At 41.6% G+C, this 22,168-nt stretch overlaps 1 protein-coding gene across 1 annotated transcript in view; it reads left to right on the top strand.

Moving 5' to 3' along the window:
• The window catches only part of ROS1 (ROS proto-oncogene 1, receptor tyrosine kinase), a 249,252-nt gene that overhangs the window by 75,467 nt on the left and 151,617 nt on the right, over nucleotides 1-22,168 (top strand). The window contains exons 12-15 of the mRNA XM_073627146.1: nucleotides 532-642; nucleotides 5,588-5,769; nucleotides 14,506-14,697; nucleotides 18,270-18,370. Of these exons, the coding sequence (XP_073483247.1) occupies nucleotides 532-642; nucleotides 5,588-5,769; nucleotides 14,506-14,697; nucleotides 18,270-18,370 (586 nt within the window). The remainder of the gene's footprint in view (nucleotides 1-531; nucleotides 643-5,587; nucleotides 5,770-14,505; nucleotides 14,698-18,269; nucleotides 18,371-22,168) is intronic.

The raw sequence follows: 22,168 nt of genomic DNA, 5'->3' as shown, positions 1-22,168 counted from the left end.
GCTCCAAAATGCACATAAATTATGCATGTAAAACTACCCTCTACCACACGCTGTGGGCAGTACCCATTTGGGTTGATTTACTGAAACCGGAGAGTGCAAAATCTGGTGCAGTTTTGCATAGAAACCAATCAGCTTCCATTTTTTTGTTTTGTCAAAGCTTAATTGAACAAGGTGAAGTTAGTAGCTGATTAGCTACCATGCACAGCTGCACCAAATTTTGCACTCTGTAGTTTTATTAAATCAGCCCCATTGTATTTTGACAGCTCCCGATGGCAGATGGCAGAATACCCAAACAGCACCTGCATCTGAATGGATGCAGCTGCTTTTTGGCTATATAGTTTCTGTCTGGTTCTTTCGATTTTTTTAAATAAATGGATGTTTGGTGGGGAAATGGCAACAAGGCCAATTTTTGACTATAGTCCACCAGTAACTGGATGAAGTTTGCATCGTGTCATGACAGCTTAAGAAACACATGTAACTGAATATGTATAAATGTGAGAGGACCTTACTGCCTACACAATCTTTTTTCAGTGGAAGAAGAGTCATATTTCCTAGCAGTAGGCTCTGATGGATTATGGAAACAACCTTTGGACAAGTTCGGTCCTGTAGAAGTTGTCAACAAAAACCTCAGATTTGCATCAGGTAAACATCTTTCTTCACACTGTAATTCAGACTAAATAATAAATCATATTATTTTATTAAGTTAAAGATAGTTTTCTTACTATTGTGTACATCACAACCTTAAAGTGACATTAAAGTCAATTTTTTGCCCATAAAACAGATAATCATAATACAACATATGTATTGGCAAAATTAATTCTCTGCATTTATCTTTGAAAATGTCCCTTGGCTGTGCTGACACACTCGCTGTTCTACATTTTCCCCTGTGCCCCCAGAATTTATCGAGTCCCATAGGAGTCTCCTCTACATGCATACTTCCACTGTGTAATACAAATGTATGTGCAGCATTCTAAGCACTGCACACACAGGCAGCATGAAAAGGACACAGCAAAGCTCTTTTGGCCATACTTTTCCTATGGATCACATGAGTGCACTTATTTTTGCACTCCTGTGACCCAGATTCACCTGACAGCGGGCTAAAGCCCACTGTCTGCTAATATCACAGAGCCAGTCCAGGGTCTGAACAGATCATGACAATAATGTCGAGATCCGCCCAGTTGCCTAACAGGCAGCTGGCTCAGCCTCTCAGTGGCGCACTGTAAGCCTGAGCCAGCCGCTCCAGCTCCCTCCACAGCCCAGTGCTCTAGTGAGCGCTGGATGGGCAGAGCAGAGAGTCACTGGCTCTCTGCTCACTGAAGATGGAGAATCGAGCATTCAGTGGTCATGTGATTGCTTGGTTCTTGGTCTTAGAACACGGCAGAGGACATCTGCAGCTCGGATCCATGCTGCCGCCATCTAGATGAGTATGCTTGTTTATTTTTCCTTATTCCCATACTTCTCTTTTAAGCCCGGGTTCACACTACAACGGGCTGCGGATCGCACAGGAGCGCTGTGCGTCCCTGTTCCCCGTTTCAGGGACGAATCAGGGCCGATTCTATGCCTGAATTCGGCCCTGAAACGGAGCCAAAGACGCACAGCATTTTTGTGCAGTGCGCTCCGCAGCCGCTCCGGAGATATGTGAACCGGCTCCATATGGAGCCAGTCACATTCTCCTGCTATGCGAATTAGATGTGCGGAAACGCACATCTAATTCGCATAGGTGTGAACCCGGGCTTAAGTATAACTAAAGGCAAAACTTTTCTCAGTTTTGGATAGAGTGTAGATGGATTAGAACACACATCAGTTTTTATTGCTGTCTGTGTCCTTGTTAGGGAGATCCACCCTCTCTAATGATTCTGTTTACCGTTGTCATTGAAAGTGAATGTAAAAGAAAATCCTAAATTTTGGGTTGTCCCCAGAAAAGTAATAGAGGGGAAATCTTCCAACGGGGACACTAGTTCTGGGGACCTGGGGGTCCAAAGGAATTCCCTTCATTTTCAGGGATTTCCTCTCACTTCCTATTTGGCTATGGAACTATATTTTGGCTAAGTGAAGGGAAATCTCCGCAATGGGACACAGATGACGGAAAAAAATCTGACAGGGGTTATAACACTCATGTGGAGTATCTATAGTGTCTATCCATTATTTCATTATATATTTATTCTATATATTACAATTGAATTCTTAAAGAATATGTAAACCCAACATTTCATATTCCTGATATGTGCCTGTTGTCAGGGCTGGTGCAAGGATTTTGGACACAAGGTGAAACAATATTATGCTGCCCCCTCGCCCCGCCCCCTGACTCTGGCTCCACCCTGACCCAGCCCCTTTGTCCTGCCCATGTCCTGGGCTACCTGACCATTACACTGACCTACCTGACCACTATGCTGACCTACCTTACACATACACTGACCTACCTGACACTTCCACTGACCTACCTGCCACATACACTGACCTACCTGACCACATACACTGACCTACCTGACCACATACACTGACCTACCTGACCACATACACTGACCTACCTGACCACATACACTGACCTACCTGACCACTACACTGACCTACCCGACCACATACATTGACCTACCCGACCACATACATTGACCTACCTGACCACATACACTGACCTACCTGACCACATACACTGACCTACCTGACCACATACACTGACCTACCTTACCACATACACTGACCTACCTTACCACATACACTGACCTACCTGACCACATACACTGACCTACCTGACCACTACACTGACCCATCTGACCACTACACTGACCTATCTGACCACTACACCGACCTACCTGATTCCTACTTCCTGCACAACGCACACTCCCCCCCATCCCCTCACATACAGTACGATATCAAATGGAGAATCCATCCTCCTCCTCCTTACCTCTTCATGGCTGCATCGTCCATCTCATCAGGGCTCTCCTCAGCACTGGGCGGGCAGTATTGTTTAGGAGTCCCCGTCATCCAGCTGTTTCTTGGTGCCCCGCTAACAGCCGCTGCACCTTTCGCAATGCTCTCATGATCTCCACCGAGCCCCGCCCTGTCCCCTGAGCTGGAATCACACGCAGGCTGCACTAGAGGGACAGGCTGGAGCAAAAGAGTCCTGGGGCTGGCAGTGTCAGGCATTACTATGAAGAGATGTCACAGCGGGGAGCTCAGTGGGACACATCTGGGGATTGGCGGCACCTGCAGTGAATGTGTTCCCAGGACAGCCGGCACTGAATGGAGGAGAGGTCAGTACACAATGTGGCCTTCCCCGGAGAGAGGCAGTGGCTGCACCGTAGGTGGTAGTGTGCCCTAGGCGGTTGCCTAGTTTGCCTAGTGGTAGCACTGGCCCTGCCTGTTGTACCATGTACTTGTATGAAAATGTATCCTGTTTTCTTTGTATTGCTTCTTATATGTGAAATCCCTGGCAGTCCTTCTGCTTTCCTACTAAAAACTGACCACACTAAGAAGAACACACTTTGTTCAGTCCTCTAGCTATACTCTCCTCCAATGAGCAGACTTGTCCCCCCCCACAGCCTTTCACTGTTAACTGAGAAGATACGTGTACTGCTGATTCTCCTGCCACAGCTGTTATGAAGCTGAGAACAGAGGGAATGTGATCACTTATTAAAGAAAAGGGAAAAATGTATTTATAATGTTTTTTTATATCTACACACAAATGTTTTGGCTTTCATTTCTATTTTAAATTGAATGGGTTGTTTTACAAGGTGAGGGTTTACATTAACTTTAGGGAATATTTAATTTGTAGTTCGGTACCTTCCTGTAAGGGGTTACATGGCCAATCCCCCAAAAATGAAAAACATATTGGAAATGTATTAGCTTGTTTTGAAAAATGCCTTAAGAGGTACATTTATTTAAAAAAATGTGCTTAGTTATTCATCCAGCGAATCTGCACGTACGTTCATCCTGTGCAAATTGGGTAATACCTGGATATTCTTTAGGCTATGTTCTCTTCTAAATGAATGTTCTTTTATCATGGGCAACAGTAAAACACTAAATGATGGTCACTAGATGAACCTAAGGAGCTTAGGAAATAAGTACATCTTTGTAGCAACAGATACAATGTAACAATTCTAGAGAACACTAGCAGGTATTAGTAAATAAATGTAACCAATGCTTACACTGGTTACAAATAAATGTAACCAGCATATATTGCTAAGACTGGGGGAGGAAGAAGCTGCACAACTTGTTGCTCTGCAGTGCAAGGAGCATGCTGATAGGATGGGAAAGCAGAGCTACAGGGAGATTAGTTCACTGGCGTGCCGCTTCTCCTTTTAGTGTCCAGTCACAGGCTGGGGGAAGGACAAGACCTGCAAGTTTTACTTAACTGCAGCAGTAAAAAATCGGGTCTCCTTCTCTGCCAGGCAGGGCTTTATTTGTACATTCAGTCCCTGCCCTCAACAAGCTTACAATCTAAGGTCCCTAGCTCACATTCATACATACTAGGGTCAATTTAGACAGGAGACAATTGACTTACCAGCATGTCTTTGGAGTGTGGGAGGAACCCAGAGTAGCAAGAGGGAACCCACGCTGACACGGACGCCAGGCAGGTAGTGCCGTGGTTGGAATTGGAACCCCCGACCCTTTGTACCTATCAGTGTATTTCATTTTTTGCATATAGATTCATTTTGTTATTTTAGTTTAAATGCATAGTTCATTTTAAATGTCTCTTGGTGCACAAACACAGATACTGTAAAACCTCGGATTGCGAGTAACGCGGTTTACGAGCGCTTCACAATACGAGCTGTTTTTAAAAAAAAACCTAACACGATTTGCGAGCGTTGTCTCGCAAGACGAGCAGGATTCAAGCCTATGGGGTGTGCAGTACCAGAATTGTCCAGAGGTGTGCCGAAGCTGATCGGAGACACTCGGAAACACTCCATTTCCAAGTGGTCTCCGAGTGCCTTTAAGTGTTTCTGAGTGTCTCAGGCGCCCCACCCCACCCCACCTCTGGACACATGCAGTACTGCATACACTAGCAGTGACACTAGAATGAATTATCTGAGTTTCCATTGATTCCTATGGGGAAACTCGCCTTGATATACGAGTGCTTTGGATTACAAGCATTCTTCTGGAACAGATTATGCTCATAATCCAAGGTAGTACTGTACTTGTATTGCTCATTAGGATAATGTGTAACACATACAAATATCACACATGTTTTAGAGTAAATGGTTGAATTCAAGAACTGTGATAATCTCACCACACATGTTACAATCTGATTGTACAATCTCATATAAATCTACCAACAACTATGTACTGGGAGGACATAAGTAAACAATCCATTGAATTGGTATCCAGTCAGGCAGACCCTTGCACTACTTAGTTGACAGTAGATCCAAAAGCATTGTACAATCAGACTGGTGTGTAGTCACCTATACAAGAATAAAGTAGCCTTGTAAAACCATTCTGAATTTAGGACAAAAAAAAATCATCCCACTGTTTTCAGTAGAATATGAAAATCCTTACCTTCAGAACTGGTTTGCAAAAGAGTTTTCTCTTCTGCTGCCTGTGCTTGCAATGGATCAGTAATCAGTAATCTAGATATATATTTTAATGACAGATCTTGACTGGTACAACAGCACCCTCTACTGGAGCAATGAAACAGGACATGTCCACATGTGGAATATCAATGCCTCTGCTGAATTTCCCTTTTTGTGCATACCTGGAATAAAACGAGCTGGGGCTTTGTCATTGGATTGGATTGGACAGTACATCTACTGGGCTGACAAAGGGAATGCTAAGGTATGAAAATAGTCTAACTGATATTTATTTCTGCAATGGAGACGAGTGAAGTTATTTAAGCAGGTTGACATTTCATCTAAATCAAACTAATTTATCTGCTTTTGACCGATAGATGAAAATATATCCATCTTAAACTAGGTTGTTTTCTTGTTTAACCAAAAACACAAATGGTTGTATCACACAAGATGGTCTTTATATGCCAGCACCTACTGACACTTTTTCCAATTTACTCAATAAGTCAGAGGGAAGAGCTACAGTATATTCATGTGTAATTCTGATTGATTCTGGTTGGTTGCTATGGTACATATTGCAGTGCGCCCTCATATATCTTATTGACATTTTAAACTGGAATCTACATTTGCAATGTAGCCACCGCTTCCCTTGTGAATTTAAAAACTTGTGGGAGTGCACAATTGAGAAAGTAAAACTGCTTTTTCCAAACCCAAGTTGAAGAAAGTGGAAAATAGTGCTGGACCCAAAGGGTGGAAAATAGTGCTGGACCCGTAGGGTGGAAAATAATGCTGGACCCGTAGGGTGGAAAATAATGCTGGACCCGTAGGGTGGAAAATAATGCTGGACCCGTAGACTTTTCTCACTGGTATTGCTATCTTAAAGTACTGATGTTGATGTAAATGACTTGGCTCCCGGGCAGGCAGCTTCTACACCCTAGAGCAGTGGTCTCTAAACTGTGACTCTTTGTTTGGTTATATCTGGCCCTTGGGGCACCATTTTATTCACCGACACCAATGAAGAATATAATTCCTCCCAATGACACCAATGATGGGGCACAATTCTTACCAATTAAATTCATGACAGGGCACTATTCCTCCCAATGACACCAACAATGGGGCCCAATTACAACAATGATGGGGCACAATTCCTCCCACTGACACCAATGATGGGGGATTGTTGAATCCCACTGATGCTGGGACATTTTGTGCCCATGTTGGCCACAGTCCAGCCCCCCTAAAGTTTGAAAAACAGTAAACTGTCCCTTTGTTTAGAAATTTTAGAGGCCTCTGCTCTAGAGGATCTCCACAGTTTCCTTGCCTTGTAGTGTAAGGCAACAAAAATTTAAATTGAAACACTACACCACTGCTAAGAGGTTCAGATACAACTTCATCCCAGTAAAAGTCAAGGGGACAATCAAAAAAGTAACTAATGCATTTCGGGGGTCCAGAAGCAGCCCACCCCTTCATCAAGATTAGAAAGAACATAAGAACATCTCCATATCAATACAATATCCCCTCTTCGGAGTCAAAATTAAAACCAAATAGTCAATAGTATTGGAAGTGTCAAAATGAATATACAAAACTAAATATATATATATTAATGTACATACTGTATAATATCAATAACAATATACTATATATATATTATTATATAAAAACGTCAGACAAATATGAGAACATGAACACTATCCCATACCATTTTAGTTCTTTAATTGGGTAAAAGAAATAATAATACTAATAATAAGAATAATTATTAAAATGATACTTTCTGCTTAGTATATAGACCTAATGAAGATAAATGTATAAAAAAATTAGTTAAATTTATCTCAAATCTAATATGTGTATTAATTGAGCCATACGTTATACAATCACATTGTATAATCTTTGAACAATTAAAAACAATAACAATACTAGTAGTAATAATAATAATAGTAATTATTACAATATTACAATCTGGTTAAAATGTAGACCTAATGAGAATAAATATCTAAAAATTAGTAAAATATATCCACAAAACTGACATAAGCCATACACTGTACAGTCTGATTAAACAATTGCTGAACAATCCCCCCAGCCTTCCCAACTGCATGCAGTATGAGGATGAACCCAAACACCCTGATCCAATTATTGGATCAGAGGAAGGCACCAGGAGTAGTGCAGAGCGCAGAAGGAGGGGACTACCAATGGCAGCGTGGTCACAGACTGTAGTAGGGAGCACAGAGCTCGAGTATATGGCTGATTAATGAGGTGAGATCCAATCATGAGTCTGTGGGGAGGGGGGGTGGGGGTTAAAGAGCCAAAGCAGGAACAGTGTGTGTATGAGGGAGCAATGTGATGCAGAGTGCTTGGGGGGGGGGGGGGGGGGGGCAGGGCAGAGAGCCGGAGCATTGTGTATATAAGGCAGAAGTATGATCGGGGGGGGGGGCAGAGAGCTGGAGCATTGTGTGTATAAGGCAGCAGTGTGATCCCGGGGGACAGAGAGCCAGACAATTGTGTGTACATAGGCGTGCCCACGGGGTACACCCTAATCCCTGGCCTGTGCTGAGCTCTCATTGGTCTGGCCAGGCAAGCAAAAACATCTGTTTGCTGCCACTGCGACTTCTATAGTTCCAGCCGCGGGCGGCGGTGGAGTGATATACATATGAACACCGCCCCCTTCCTCTCTCTTCCTTGGAAGAAGGGCGGAGTCTCAGCCTGGATAGCAGCAGGCGGGTCACGTGAGCAGTGAGTGCCGTGTACAGCTGACTTGCACCTTGTGGTTCTTACTGCGCAAGCACTGCTCCTGCGCAGTACAGGGGGGCATTATCCGCCGGGGGACCTTTTTCGGCAGGACACAGGCACTTGTAGCCAGACACACAAATCACGATGGACCAAAACCCTCCCTGCCTAACTATATATATATAGTTAGGCAAATATATATAAAATACACACTTACTTTTTTGCTGACAAGCCAGGCAGGGTTCATATTGATTTGAATTGTATATAAAATTGATATATATATATATATATATATATATATATATATATATATATATAGTGTATGTATGTGTGTATATATATATATATATTACATATACAATTCAAATCAATATGAACCCTGCCTGGCTTGTCAGCAAAAAAAGTAAGTGTGTGTGTATATATATATATATATATATATATATATATATATATATATATATATATATATATATTTGCCCATGCATACATTGTCGATTTTTAAATGTAATTTTTTGTAAATTGTTCTCACATGTGTTAAAAAAAGCTTTGATAATTAATGTTATTTTAACCTCTTGGTGTCTGCGCTATAGCCGAATGACGGCTACAGCGCGGACCTGAATTTCCGGGAGGCCGTCATATGTCCGCCTCCCCTTTACACACTCCCCGCGCGCCCCCTGCTGGTCACACGCGGTGCGTGCTGTGATCACAGAGTCACCGAGACTCGGGTGATCACAGATCCCGGCCCCTTACCACATGATCAGCTGTCAGCCAATGGCAGCTGATCACGTGTGTAAACAAAATCGGTAAAAAAAAAAAAGCCGATCACCAGCTTATGTGCAAGGGACATCTCTCCCGAAGAGGAAGGAGGCACATCTGCCTCATTCTGCCAGTACCACCTGCCAGTGCCCACAGTGCCCACCAGTGCCACCTATCAATGCCCACAAGTGCCACCTATCAATGCCCACCAGTGGTGCCAATCAGTGCCTCATCAGTGCCACCTAGCAGTGCTACCTATCCGTGTAACCTACCAGTGCAGATCAGTGCCCATCACTTCCACCCATCAGTGCCCATCACTTCCACCCATCAGTGCCCATCACTGCCACCTATCAGTGCCCATCACTGCCAGCTATCAGTGCCACCTATTAGTGCAGCTTTTCAGTGCCCACCAGTGCCACCTATCAATGTCCATCAGTGCGACCTCTGTGTCACCTTTCAGTGCCCACCAGTGCCGCCTATCAGTACCCACCAGTGCCACCTTATTGGTGCCCACCAGTGCCGCCCATCAGTGCCCATCAGTGCAGCCCATCGTTGCCCATCAGTGCAGTGTGTATGTGTATATATATATATATATATATATATATATATATATATATATATACAGATGCACGTGTGTTTGAGCTTTGGTTTGAGGTGCACACCCTAATGCAATAGGCTGTGCACGCCTATGTGTGTGTATAAGGCAGCAGTGGGATCCTGGGGGAGGGGGGCAGAAAGCCAGAAAATTGTGTGTGTATAAGGCAGCAGTGTGATCCAGGGCAAGAGGGGCAGAGAGCTGGAGCATTGTGTGTATAAGGCAGCAGTGTGAACCAGAGGGAGAGGGAGCAGAGAGCCAGAGCATTGTGTGTATAAGGCAGCAGTGTGATCCACGGGGAGGGGGGCAGTGAGCTGGAGCATTGTGTGTATAAGGCATCAGTGTGATCCAAGGGTAGGGGGACAAAGAGCCAGAGCATTGTGTGTATAAAGCAGCAGTGTGATACAGGGGGAGGGGGGAAAGAGAGCCAGAGCATTGTGTGTATAAGCCAGCAGTGTGATCCAGGGGGAAAGGGTCAGAGAGCCTGAGCACTGTGTGTATAAAGCAGCAGTGTGATCCAGGAGCAGGGGGGCAGAGAGCCGGAGCATTGTGTGTATAAGGCAGCAGTGTGAACTAGAGTGAGGGGGCAGAGAGTCAGAGCATTGTGTGTATAAGGCAGCAGTGTGATCCATGGGTAGGGGCACAAAGATCCGGAGCTTTGTGTGTATAAGGCAGCAGTGTGATCCAAGGGGATAAGGCAGCAGTGTGATCCAGGGGGAAGGGTCAGAGAGCTGGAGCATTGTGTGTATAAGGCAGCAGTGTTATCCAGGGGGAGGGGGCAGAGAGCGGGAGCGTTTTGTGTATAAGGCAGCAGTGAGAGCCGGAGCATTGTGTGTGTACAGGCATACCCCACTTTTAGGTACACAACGGGGTTTATTTACTAAAGCTGGAAAGTGCAAAATCAAGCTCACTTCTGCATAGAAACCAATGAGCTTCCAGGTTTTATTACCAAAGCTTAATTGAACAAGCTGGGGTTAGAAGCTCATTGGTTTCTATGCAGAACTGAGCCTGATTTTGCACTTTCCAGCTTTAGTAAATAAACCCTATTATGTACTTAAAAGTGGGGTATGCCTGTATAAAGCATGTAAAAGTCATGTTAGTTGCCCGTGGGATTCAAAATTGTGAGTTTTTAGTGGTCCATGATGTCCAAAAGGTTGGCGACCACTGGCCTAGAAGGTGATCATAGATCTTGCCAGTCAACCTTTCTTGGTGGTAACATCACTGAGACGGGTAAGAAAACCCTTTCTGTATTGATATTACCCCCAATATATTAAACATAGCTAGTAATATCTGTCTGTGCCACTCTCCTCCCCTCCATAGGAAAAAGGTAAGGACAACTATTAAAAGTGTAAATATTTAAAGGCACCATTGCTTCCTATATTTATAAATGTCATAAATAAAATGAGCCACCAATATTATTAAACAGCTTTTAATAGAACTACATATTTCAGAATGTTAACCTGCTATCTATATTTTGTATTTGTGAAATGGCAATCGCTGAATGCAAAAAAAAAGGTGTGTCTACAATTTCTTTGTGCACTTTGACCTTCCTACATTGTGTAAACCTGTGCCAAGCTCCAGTGATACACTTCAATGTATGTCTTTTATTACAGTGACATTTCACAAAAGTACTTTCTAACATAATCGTTTTTTGTGATAAAGTCATTCAATTGTAATGAATTTTATAAATAATCTATTTAGATAAAATAAACTGTTATAAATAAATAATAAATAACTGTAATAAATAAAATCTGTTATAGGAAATTACATTTTGATATAGCTTGCCTATGTATTGTCTTTGATCAGAAATTTAGAATTTTATTAATATTAAATGTTTGTTCTGACATATAATTATATAATCTTCACAGGATACACGTTGCATATTTTCATATGTTTTCATAATTATATTAATAGACATACTTTTCTGCTTAGCCCTCATTCACAATGATTGCGGCTTTGAAATCGCTCGACTTCATCCGAAATTGCTCAATTTCAAAGCTGCACATCTGTGCGACTTCCGGTGCGACTTGGAAGACATCTGCATGGCTTCATGCACAGATGTCTATACAAGACGTGCGCAAAATAGCCACAAGTAGTGCAGGAACTACTTTTTCAAAGCAGTGCAGCACTGCAAAGTTGGCGTTGCACCGATCTGAACAGTGCGATTGCTGGCGATGGGGTGCGACTTCTCATGTGATTTTACCTGTAAAATCACATGACAAGTCGCTCCAATGTGAACGAAGGCTAAAAGTGTAAAATCAAATTCAAATATTTACATATTTATAACAAGCAGTAAATAAGCCTCAAAACAATTCCTAGTTGATCTATGTAGCTGCAGGTACTGTAGAGTAATTTCTCCTTGTCCTCGGCCTAGGTTCACACTGCTGCAATGAGCCACATCGCACTGTATTCAAGTGCAAATAACATGTGATGTCTGTGCAGGGCAATTTAAGTAATTCATTTTGTATGGCTCAAATTGCACTGCATCCGCAGCAAAATGGTGCAGGACCCTTTTTTTAGCTACATTGGAATCAGATCGCATGTGGGTTCTAACCTATGCAATCTGATTCAGGCAAACGCACTGCGTTCTGCGACCTGAGTTTGGGGTGTCATTAACTTTTATTGACACCTGCAGCAGATTGCATGAATGTGATTGCAATGCGATGCTGGAAAAGGCAGTGAATCTTGTGTTTCCCGCATCTCATCTAGACATGTGCACTGCTGAAATATTATTATTTTTTTTTTTTAGCTTTATTCGTTTTTTTTTCTTTTTTTCGTTTTTCGGATCATTCGTTATGATCGATATTCGTTATTTCGAATGAATTCATAAATTCGGAAAAATTTGAATTTGTTATCTTCCATACGTATAGATGCGGTATTCTTTATTTCCATAATTCGGATATTTGGAAAAATTTGAATTAATTACGTTCCATTCCGCGGTATTCGTTATCTTGATCATTCGGAAATTCAGAAAAATTCTAATTAGTTACGTTCCATTCGTATAGATGCGGTATTCGTTATTTCGATAATTCGTAAATTCTGATAAATTCATATTCGTTACGTTCATTAACAGCCAGTATTTGAAAGGAAATTCCAATACCTATAATTTAATAGTTTATAACTATTATCATAGTTTTTATTAATATTATTAAAAATAACAAAAACTATAATAGCTGTTAATAAACCTAATAATTTATAAAAGAATGTTTTTTGTTCTTTTGAATTTCCGTTCTTATTTTCGGATTTTCATTCTTTCGGATTTTCGTTCCTATTTTCGGATTTTTGTTCTTTCGCATTCTGTATTTTCGTTCTTTTAGAAAATTTGTTTTCGGAAAAATTTGGTCTTTCGTTAATTCAGATGTTTCCGAACTAATGAATATGCCGAATTTTAACAAAAAAGGAATTCGGAATGAAACGAATTGCACATGTCTAATCTCATCAGTGTGAACCGGGAATCAATGTTTACAGCAGATTTATACACTTTAAATTTAGCAGCCCACCCTGCTGTCTACTCCTAGCAGTGACTTAGGCCAACCATACATGGAGCAAATTTCTTTTCTGCAACCATGGGTTGCAGGAAAGAAATTTGCTCTATTCCCCCATCAACACAGACAGGGCTGATGCGGGAATTCCTCCTGCCAGGCACATGTCTTCTCCTGTTGGGAGGGGGGGGAGCGCAGGGGAAGCCACCCCCACTGGGAGAAGACACTGATTATTGCTAGTTGCTATAGCAGCTGCTAGCGATAATCGTAAGAGAATCTGGCAGGCTGATTGTACCCAAATTGATCAACTTGTTACATTCAGCTGCCCATTAATGGTTCAAAACTCAGTCGGGTTCTGCTGAACCAGCTGAGATTCGAACCATATATGACCATACTTAGTAGCCTTCCAGTCTTCTTACCTCTAATGTAAACATAGAAATGGTCCACAGGAAGGAGAGAGTGGCAGAATGCTAAGCCCTGACTTGAACAACCTTGCTACTTATTTTGTTAAATTTGAAGATCAAAGGGCTTGTTTTAAAGCTTATTTACTTCTGATGAGAATTGATAAATATTTGAATGTCCACAGCCTGACCAACGTTCTACTTCAAGGCACAGATAAAATATAACACTGCGATCCAGGAAACGGCCCAGGAATTAAGTAGAATAAAAGTGGCTTTAGCCCGACCCCTCCCAGACTACACCTCCAACGCATTTCGCCTTGTCCACAGGGCTTAGTCATAGACCCCATGACTAAGTCCTGTGGGTGGGGCAAAATGCATTGGGGGCATGGCCTAGGAGGAGTTGGGCTGCAGCCGCTTTTACTTCACACCTAGGCTGTTCCCTGGAGTGTGGCATTTCATTTTCTTCTTTCCCATGTGTGTGCACATGGGACAGGCTCTCCTAATGCTGACACCTACAATTAATATGAGTCACCAGAGTATCACACTATCACACTACCACTGTTTGGAGTGGTGCCCAAAGTCCATATGGTTTTTGGTCACAAAAAACAGGAGCACAGAGCATTTTTAGACTTTGCACCTTGAGGTGGCAGGTGCTTTAGGGTCAATCCACCTAAGAGTGATATCCAAATGATACATTAGGTGTAGTCTAGTAGGCTGAGTCTACCTTCTGTTATACTTTAAGTATCTAAAACTAGAATATCAATTTGGGGGGCTGAACCTTTGCTACCAACAGACTGAAAAAGCTGAAAGTTTACTGGTTACCTTATAAGTATACCTTATAAAATTATATATAAATGTAACAACAAGTAGCTTTCACTACAGATATGTTGGGCAACATGAGAAAAGTGGCGCTATGTGTTTGTAGACTCTTCTATAATTCATCTCAAGCAGGTGGAGACCCCATTTGTGCTTTCACACTGTAAGAAAAAAAAATACGGAATATTTAAAGGTCATTTTTAAAAATGTATTCAAACCTCTTTATTGACTAACAGATTCTCAGAACATCTATAACGACTTTTTTTACTGAAGAAGTTCATGTTGGAAGGCGTCTAATTACGGATGTGACAGTGGACTCGGTTAATGCTTTTCTGTATTGGACAACGGATTACACAGTGGAGACCTGCAGACTGAATGGGCAGGAGCATCTTATCATTCAAAACCTTACTGTGTTTTCCAGTACTCAAGTGAGTTAAGGGAGGCAGAACATTTTATTTATGAATTCTTGCCAATGTGCTACTGAATGTGTGTATGTATTGATCTCTATACATCTCCCATGGTGTTGGGGAGAGCTTATCAGGCTTTAGGGAGCACACTTGAAATTCTGCCATTGACTCTTGTGTGTATGGGGCCAAATAAACAGGGATGATTATAACACTAGTGAGCTTAGGTAAAATACTAAATGTTTAAAGAAAATGTGTGAAAGTAACAAAAGTTTATAAAAACTGAAGGTATTTGCCAAGTGAGGTTATTATGGATTATGGCTATTAAAGTAATACTAAACAGAGAAGTGTTAATTGCCATAATGCATTCACATACATCATATAAATACTGTATATTGGCATTGTATTTTGATTTTGTTTTGTTTTTACTCTGCTGATGTATGCTCTCTATGGTATGAGTCTGTGTCTGGCCAACCCTGATTGGTGCTGTGCCAGTCACATGACCAAAAGAAGAAAAACATTTAGAAGTTCATTTCAAATTAGGTTATAAATATCAAATAACTGTTTTACAACTCCCAATAAATCTTTATTGGACATCAGATGTGTATTTTCTGTACATTAATATGGTATAGGCAGGGTGTAAAATGATTCATAATAGTTTTCACTTTGTTCAGAAGGCATCTATTTCCAAAGCTCTTTTTTATTCTGTACACGTATTAGCAATAACATTAGATATATATATAATACTCATTTATATTAAAACAAAGCGGTTTTGTGCATTTCCTAGTGAATGTAATCACTCAGCTTACTATATCCCTCCCCCATAGTGTTTAGCAATAGGAGGACATGGAGGAGGAGGGAGGGATGGGAGCATCATTTACGCCAACAAGTGTGACTCTATAGTCACATGTGCTGCACAGATAAGAAAAAGGAGGAAATGAAGAGCTTAGAAGGGAACTGAAATATGAGCATGCTCAGTAGAGGACACCAGCTGGTCTACACAATCTTACGCTGCAGTGGGGACACAGAGAAGATGGGAGGGACAGCTGAAAGCAGGATAAACCTGGTATATTTCTCTCTACACAAAATAAGAGCCCATCAAGAAAACTTTTTGGCAACTAACAGCTTTAAATAGCTGACAATTCTCTACGACTAGTAAAGTGTTAAAAAAAAGTCAAATATCTCATTATCTTTAAAATTTTGGAAACATTTGTGTAAATGATTGTATTTTCTAAATGCTAAAATCCAGGCACACAGCTAAATACACCTGTGAACTGTTTTGGTCATCAGAAGATTAGCAGTTGCATTTAGCCAGACTTGTAATCAAGACAACCCTGCTAGACAACACAGCCAGATTGGGGATTTTCCTTTTTTATTTCTTGCTTGGCCACCTTACTTTGGTATCTTTTTCACCAGTGAGTGTTTTCATTTTATTGCGTCCATCAACCTGCCCCCAGCCTGTATTTTAAGGATGAGGAAGAAGCCGTACAGTGATAAGATCATCATTCTGCTCTTTCCTTTTGTAAGCATGTTGACTAATAGCACTGCCCAAGTAACTATTGACTCTCCATCCCCAGCATCGCTGTTGGAAATCATGGGGCCCTGCACAGCCTAGTACAGGGATCAAAAGTATGTAACATGCAAAGTGAAAGTGTCCAGAGTATGTAACATATAGGTATCAGGTGTATATAATGTACAAAATGCAGGTGTAGGGAGTGTAGGTCAGGAGTGGGTAATGTACATAGTTCAGGGGTCAGGAGTGGGTAACGCATAGAATGCGGGGGACAGGTGTGTAATGTACATAGTTCATGGGTCAGGAGTGGGTAATGTACAGAGTGCAGGGGTCAGGAGTGGGTAATGTACAGAGTGCAGGGGTCAGAAGTGGGTAATGTACAGGGTGCAGGGGTCAAGAGTGGGTAATTTAAAGAATACAGGTGTAGGGGTGGGTAATGTATATAGTTCAGGGGTCTGGAGTGGGTAACACATAGAATGCAGGGGACAGGTATGTAATGTACATAGTCCATGGGTCAGGAGTGGATAATGTATAGTGTGCAGGGGTCAGGAGTGGGTAATGTACATAGTTCAGGGGTCAGGAGTGGGTAATGTACAGAGTGCAGGGGTCAGGAGTGGGTAATGTACAGAGTGCAGGGGTCAGAAGTGGGTAATGTACAGGGTGCAGGGGTCAAGAGTGGGTAATTTAAAGAATACAGGTGTAGGGGTGGGTAATGTATATAGTTCAGGGGTCTGGAGTGGGTAACACATAGAATGCAGGGGACAGGTATGTAATGTACATAGTCCATGGGTCAGGAGTGGATAATGTATAGTGTGCAGGGGTCAGGAGTGGGTAATGTACATAGTTCAGGGGTCAGGAGTGGGTAATGTACATAGTTCAGGGGTCAGGAGTGGGAAACACATAGAGTGCATGGGCCAAGAGTATGCAAGGTTTAGAAGGAGGTAATGCACAGGCAAAGGCTGCAAAGGCAGTGGATGGAGGTGTACACATGCTACAGTCACGATAAATTGCATCGCAGTGTGGCAACGTATCCCTTTCGTGTTCAGCGCAACTGCGTACGATGCACAATGATCTCTCTAGCTGCTTGTACTGTGTAGCATTTTATTCTTAAACATCAGATCACAACAAAGACTGTAGTGTCTAATTTAAATTGGTTTCTGACAGTTTAGAAACATCTGCCTTGTGTTTACATCATTTATAGCCTTTTTTTTTCCTTTATTTTCATCTGTTGAATTGGAGAAGTATTTTATTTTTCAACTTCCTTTAACGGACCAATTTAAAAGTGACAGTTAGAGGGTTGAGACAAACTGTTTAAAACTGATAGGCGGGCTCACAATGGACAGCCTTTATTCATTTATGCAAAACATTTATCGCAGAAGGAAAAAAAAAAAAATCTGGTTCTGTGACTGCTTAAAGATGAACTACAGTCCCCTTTAGCTTTGGCTCTGCCCCCTCCTCTGGCACCGCTATCTTTGTTACTCTAGTGCTTATATATATGTGCATTCATTCAGAGGGGTTTCCACACACGTGCAGAGGTTTGCTTCTTCCATACCTCTCCATCTTCGCATGCATGCACGCATGGGAAAGCAATGTGTAAGCAGGTGTACTGCAGGTCTCTACAGGGATTTGAAGCCCTGCGTGCTGCGTCACATGTCATTCTCATCTAAACAAGAACAAAAACCCTATGAAGTTCAAAAATACTATGCTTATGTGAGAGAGGGAAGATTTGGAAGGCAGGGAAAGTACATTTATATGGTGGGGGTCTGTTTATAAAGTGTCAGCTAGAGTAACCCTCTCCCAGACTGACAGTGGTGCTGTTCATTGATCCTCCATAAAACAGAGCTACCCTAAGGTAGCTACCCTTTTACTGTCTGAATCGCTAGGTTCAACTAAAGGGAACAAAAAATTAAAAAATAAAATGAATGCAGCCACCATATTTAAGTATTTGTAAGATGCACTATATTACATTTTATTTTTTTGAGAGGTATAAATGTGATGTAAGCTTGTTGATTTGTCATCATTCAGAAATACTAATTCATCCTACATTATCTATCTGTAAATACACAAATGTTATGTTTACCAGGTTGTGGCACTGGCGTTGGACTTTAAACATGGATGGCTTTACTGGCTTGTAAAGGATGGACTCATTATAAACTTGTACAGGACAAATATACAAAAAGATGGGTAAATGCTTACAATTTCTCTTCTTACGTCTTCTTTTACACCATTAGCTACCATTAGCCATAGTCATTGAATGGCTTTAATTACTTTAATGTTCTCTTTTGTACTGCAGTGCTGCTCGGTTAAGCTAATACCTCAGAGGGCAGTCTATTAATCCATGACAACTACACACAGAAGGCGCAGGCTTCTGTAACTTCTGAGCAGATTTACTCCTGGATCCTCCTATTGAGCCTATAGGTGCCTTAACATATTATAGGTATTAGGGCAAGAAATAGTGTATGGTAAATTCAGTGGAAGAGACATTGGCAGTGGGAATTTCAGTATTTTAAGCACCATGATTTCCTTGGCACTGTGCAGTCCTAGACACAAAAAAATGTGTGAGTATGTCTAATTGTGCAAGAAAAAACTGATGAGCACAAAGTTTCCAGTTTAATTCATACACAATAGAGGGCCTGCCTAAAAAGCCCTTCTATTATATATATTATAAGCTGTATTGTGAGGCATTATCTCTAAACTCAAATCATTCTATGCAGTAGTATCTACTTCAGGCCTTTTAACTCATATTTATTCATCCAAAAAAAGGTTAACAAGGTCTTCTGCACATAGGGCTATGTTCAGCATGAAACAAAAATTTAACCTACAATCATGTGGCCAACTTCATGGCAAGTCTGTTGAGTGATGAACATTTAAATATATAATTTTTATACCTGCCACCATACATAGGATTCAGAATCTTGTCAATACTACCTACTACCCTGTTTCCCCGAAAATAAGACCTAGCGTGATTGTCGGTGATGGCTGCAATATAAGCCCTCCCTCCCAAATAAGCCCTAGTTAGGTCTTATTTTCAGGGTAGGGCTTATTTTTGGGGAAACAGGGTAGGGCTTACTTGGGGGGTAGGGCTTATATTGCAGCCATCACTGACAATCACACTAGGTTTTATTTTCGGGGAAACAGGGTATCTCTGAAACCTATTTAATGGGAGAACTACTAGAAGCTTTGAGCAGATATCTTTCACCCCAGGGTGGCAAAATCAGGCACACTTATTTAAAAGAAAAAAAAAGACTAAGAAGTGTGTTTAGTAGGTTGAAATATTTCATAGCTTTATGAAGTGCCATTGGTTCAGTCTCTTACATTTTAATGAGTATATATGTGAACTATATGTGTGTATTTTGCACATTTATCATCAATTTATTTCACACATATTCTATTCCAATGTTTTTTACTGAGTTTCAAATATAACATACAGTATGCCCATGCAGGGGCTAAGGCATGGACATTGAAATCCACAACAGTTTATGGTAAGTATGGCAATTTTTTGGGTCTCAGAACAGATAAAAATACCACTGATCGATTGCCTATGCACGGCAACTACCCTGAAGTTTGAAAACACTAATCAGGACCGACCAGTTTGGGTTAGGTTACTGCATAGTCAGGAAAACCTAACTAGAAACAACTAAAATGAGAAAGACAGAAAAGAGAGGAAGAGAAAGGGGAGGAGGTAAGTGTGGGCACATCCCCCACAGACTTGAAACAAGAAAATAATAATGCTGCCAATCTAGAGGAGTACAAGGTTGGCTGTGCATACAGTAACTAATGCATGTTTACCAGTTTTTGCAGAATTTGGGTTGCTTATCATTGAGGACAATAGACATGTTCTCATTGGCCTACATTGCATTTGTGTGATCCCCGATTGCCTGGACAGGGAAAATGTTTTTTTTCCCAGGCTTTGGCTATTAATTGTTTCGCTGACAGAAACAGGTATATAGCCAGTTTCTGTTGAGAGATATAAAGGCTGGGAACCAGTTGTTGAAGAAAGGCTATTCAGGCATCCCTAGGGACTAGATGGAACAGGGTTTAAGGAAGGCCAAGCACTCTGGACCAGAACCTGATTAACTTTGGGCAACTAAATGGGGATCATTCCCCCATGGTGACCACAGCCTCTGAAACACCTGTCGCTTTAAGCAGGATTGGCTGGGGAAATCTGGGAAGAAACCCGTTTACACCAGAATAGGATTTTAAAAGATGTTTCCAGAATGGACGTGTTGAAGGAACACTTGGCTATTCCTAGTCAGGTCTTACTCCAGTCTTCAAAATCCATGGGGACTTGTCAGCCACGGTCACATTGAGCAGCATAAAATAAGGAAGTAGGTAGGCCCCTCGCATTGAGGCAGGAGTATATTGAAAAATAAGTTTGGGGGTACCTAGGGAGTGAAGACAGGTGTGCTCAGAGGGAGTTGTGGTCTATGGAAAGGTGTCCAATTTCCGCAAGAACGATATCCAATGGTACAACTGCAGGTATTGGAAAAATTCCAAATTAGGTGAATGCTGGTATTCCCAAAGGGAGGCCCAGTTAGAGAAAGAATGCAAGGTCAGAAAATTATGTACCTGAGTGAATCAGTGTGATGACCACCATCGAAAAGATCCCACAAGCTCTTCGCCAGGGGAAAAAAGAGGACTATGGAGGATAGGAAGTAAAGGCAAAAATGGAGACCTGAGTTTGCTCAAAAAGCAGACAGAGTCCCACAGTTTCAGACTGGGGGTCATTAAGGGGCTAAGAGAGGGTGGGTGTGGGATGTGGCAGAGCCACAGCAGGGTTGTTATATGCTATTTTGCAGATAATCAGTCATTTTGTTTTATTTACACATCAGGTAGTTCAACATTTTACTAAGAATATTGCTTCCCCTATTTAGTTGTTATAGATATGTTTTGCACCCAGTGAGTGAAGATGTTCACAGTTCATTGCGCTAAAAAGGATTAAATGCATCAATCAATAACTGAGGCTCTATTGCTAGCACAGTTTATAAAATACATTTTCTGAATAGTTTTAGGGGTTTATAGCATCTTCACATATGCCATTTTAAAATAATTATAAAGTTTTTTTTTTTTTTAAATAACAGACATGGTATAAGGACCTGCGATGTGCAATGGAATTGCACAGAGTGGCCCTGAACCTCTTCTTCTCTGGTCCCTTGTCGGTGCTCCTGGTACCTCCTCTTCTTGGTGTGCCACCATAGAAAGTTACTTTCTATCGTGGTATGCCTGTGGGCTCAATTCCAAGCTGCACTGCCTGCGCCCAGAGACACAGACTTTTTAAAAGATTTTACTGAGAGCAGTGGGAGTCAATCAAACCAATGGCTCCCGTTGCCTAAGCGAAGCCTCTGAATGGGAAGTATAGGCGGGGGGGGGGGGGGCAATACTGAAAGCTAAACATTATTTACCCTAATGCAGGTAATGCATTAGGGTAAAATGTTTAGGTTTTAGAACCATTTTAATTTCAGTGTTTTTGACTTCCCATTTAATAGGTTCATCATGCAAAAAATGTGTGTAGGCAGATGCCGACTATTTTCTCGATGAAAGGGGGCGCTCGCCGCAGTGGCACTGTTGTTGGAGAGGTATCAGGATGAACTAGGTTCCTCTATGGTTTCGTGGGTCACTGGGGAAGCAATCCCAATGGGTTCTGCCACCTGTCTGACTCAAGCAGCCATCATGGGTCAACCAGAGCCTATTAAAGGCCCTGGCTCCCGGGGGTTGGTTCATTTTTTGTGAGTGACAGAGTAGGAACAGGTATACCGTCAGTTAGAAAGTCAATATCAATCTGCTCAATCTCATGAAATAAAGTGGTATAAGCACATTTTGAATAATTAATAATAGCTGCTATCACTAACAAGTGTTCTCACTTCACTTAAAAAGTGCAAATAATCAATAGACAGTGCTGCGCTATAAAAAAAACCCACCAATAATAATAAAAGTGTAAAAATGGTAATCAATAAACATATATAAACAAAATGGTAATCAAAC

The sequence above is a fragment of the Aquarana catesbeiana genome, linkage group LG04 (assembly GCF_042186555.1).
Source record: "Aquarana catesbeiana isolate 2022-GZ linkage group LG04, ASM4218655v1, whole genome shotgun sequence".
Classification (NCBI taxonomy): domain Eukaryota; kingdom Metazoa; phylum Chordata; class Amphibia; order Anura; family Ranidae; genus Aquarana; species Aquarana catesbeiana.
The sequence above is the reverse complement of the archived record's forward strand: the minus strand, read 5'-3'. Positions and strand labels throughout refer to the sequence as shown.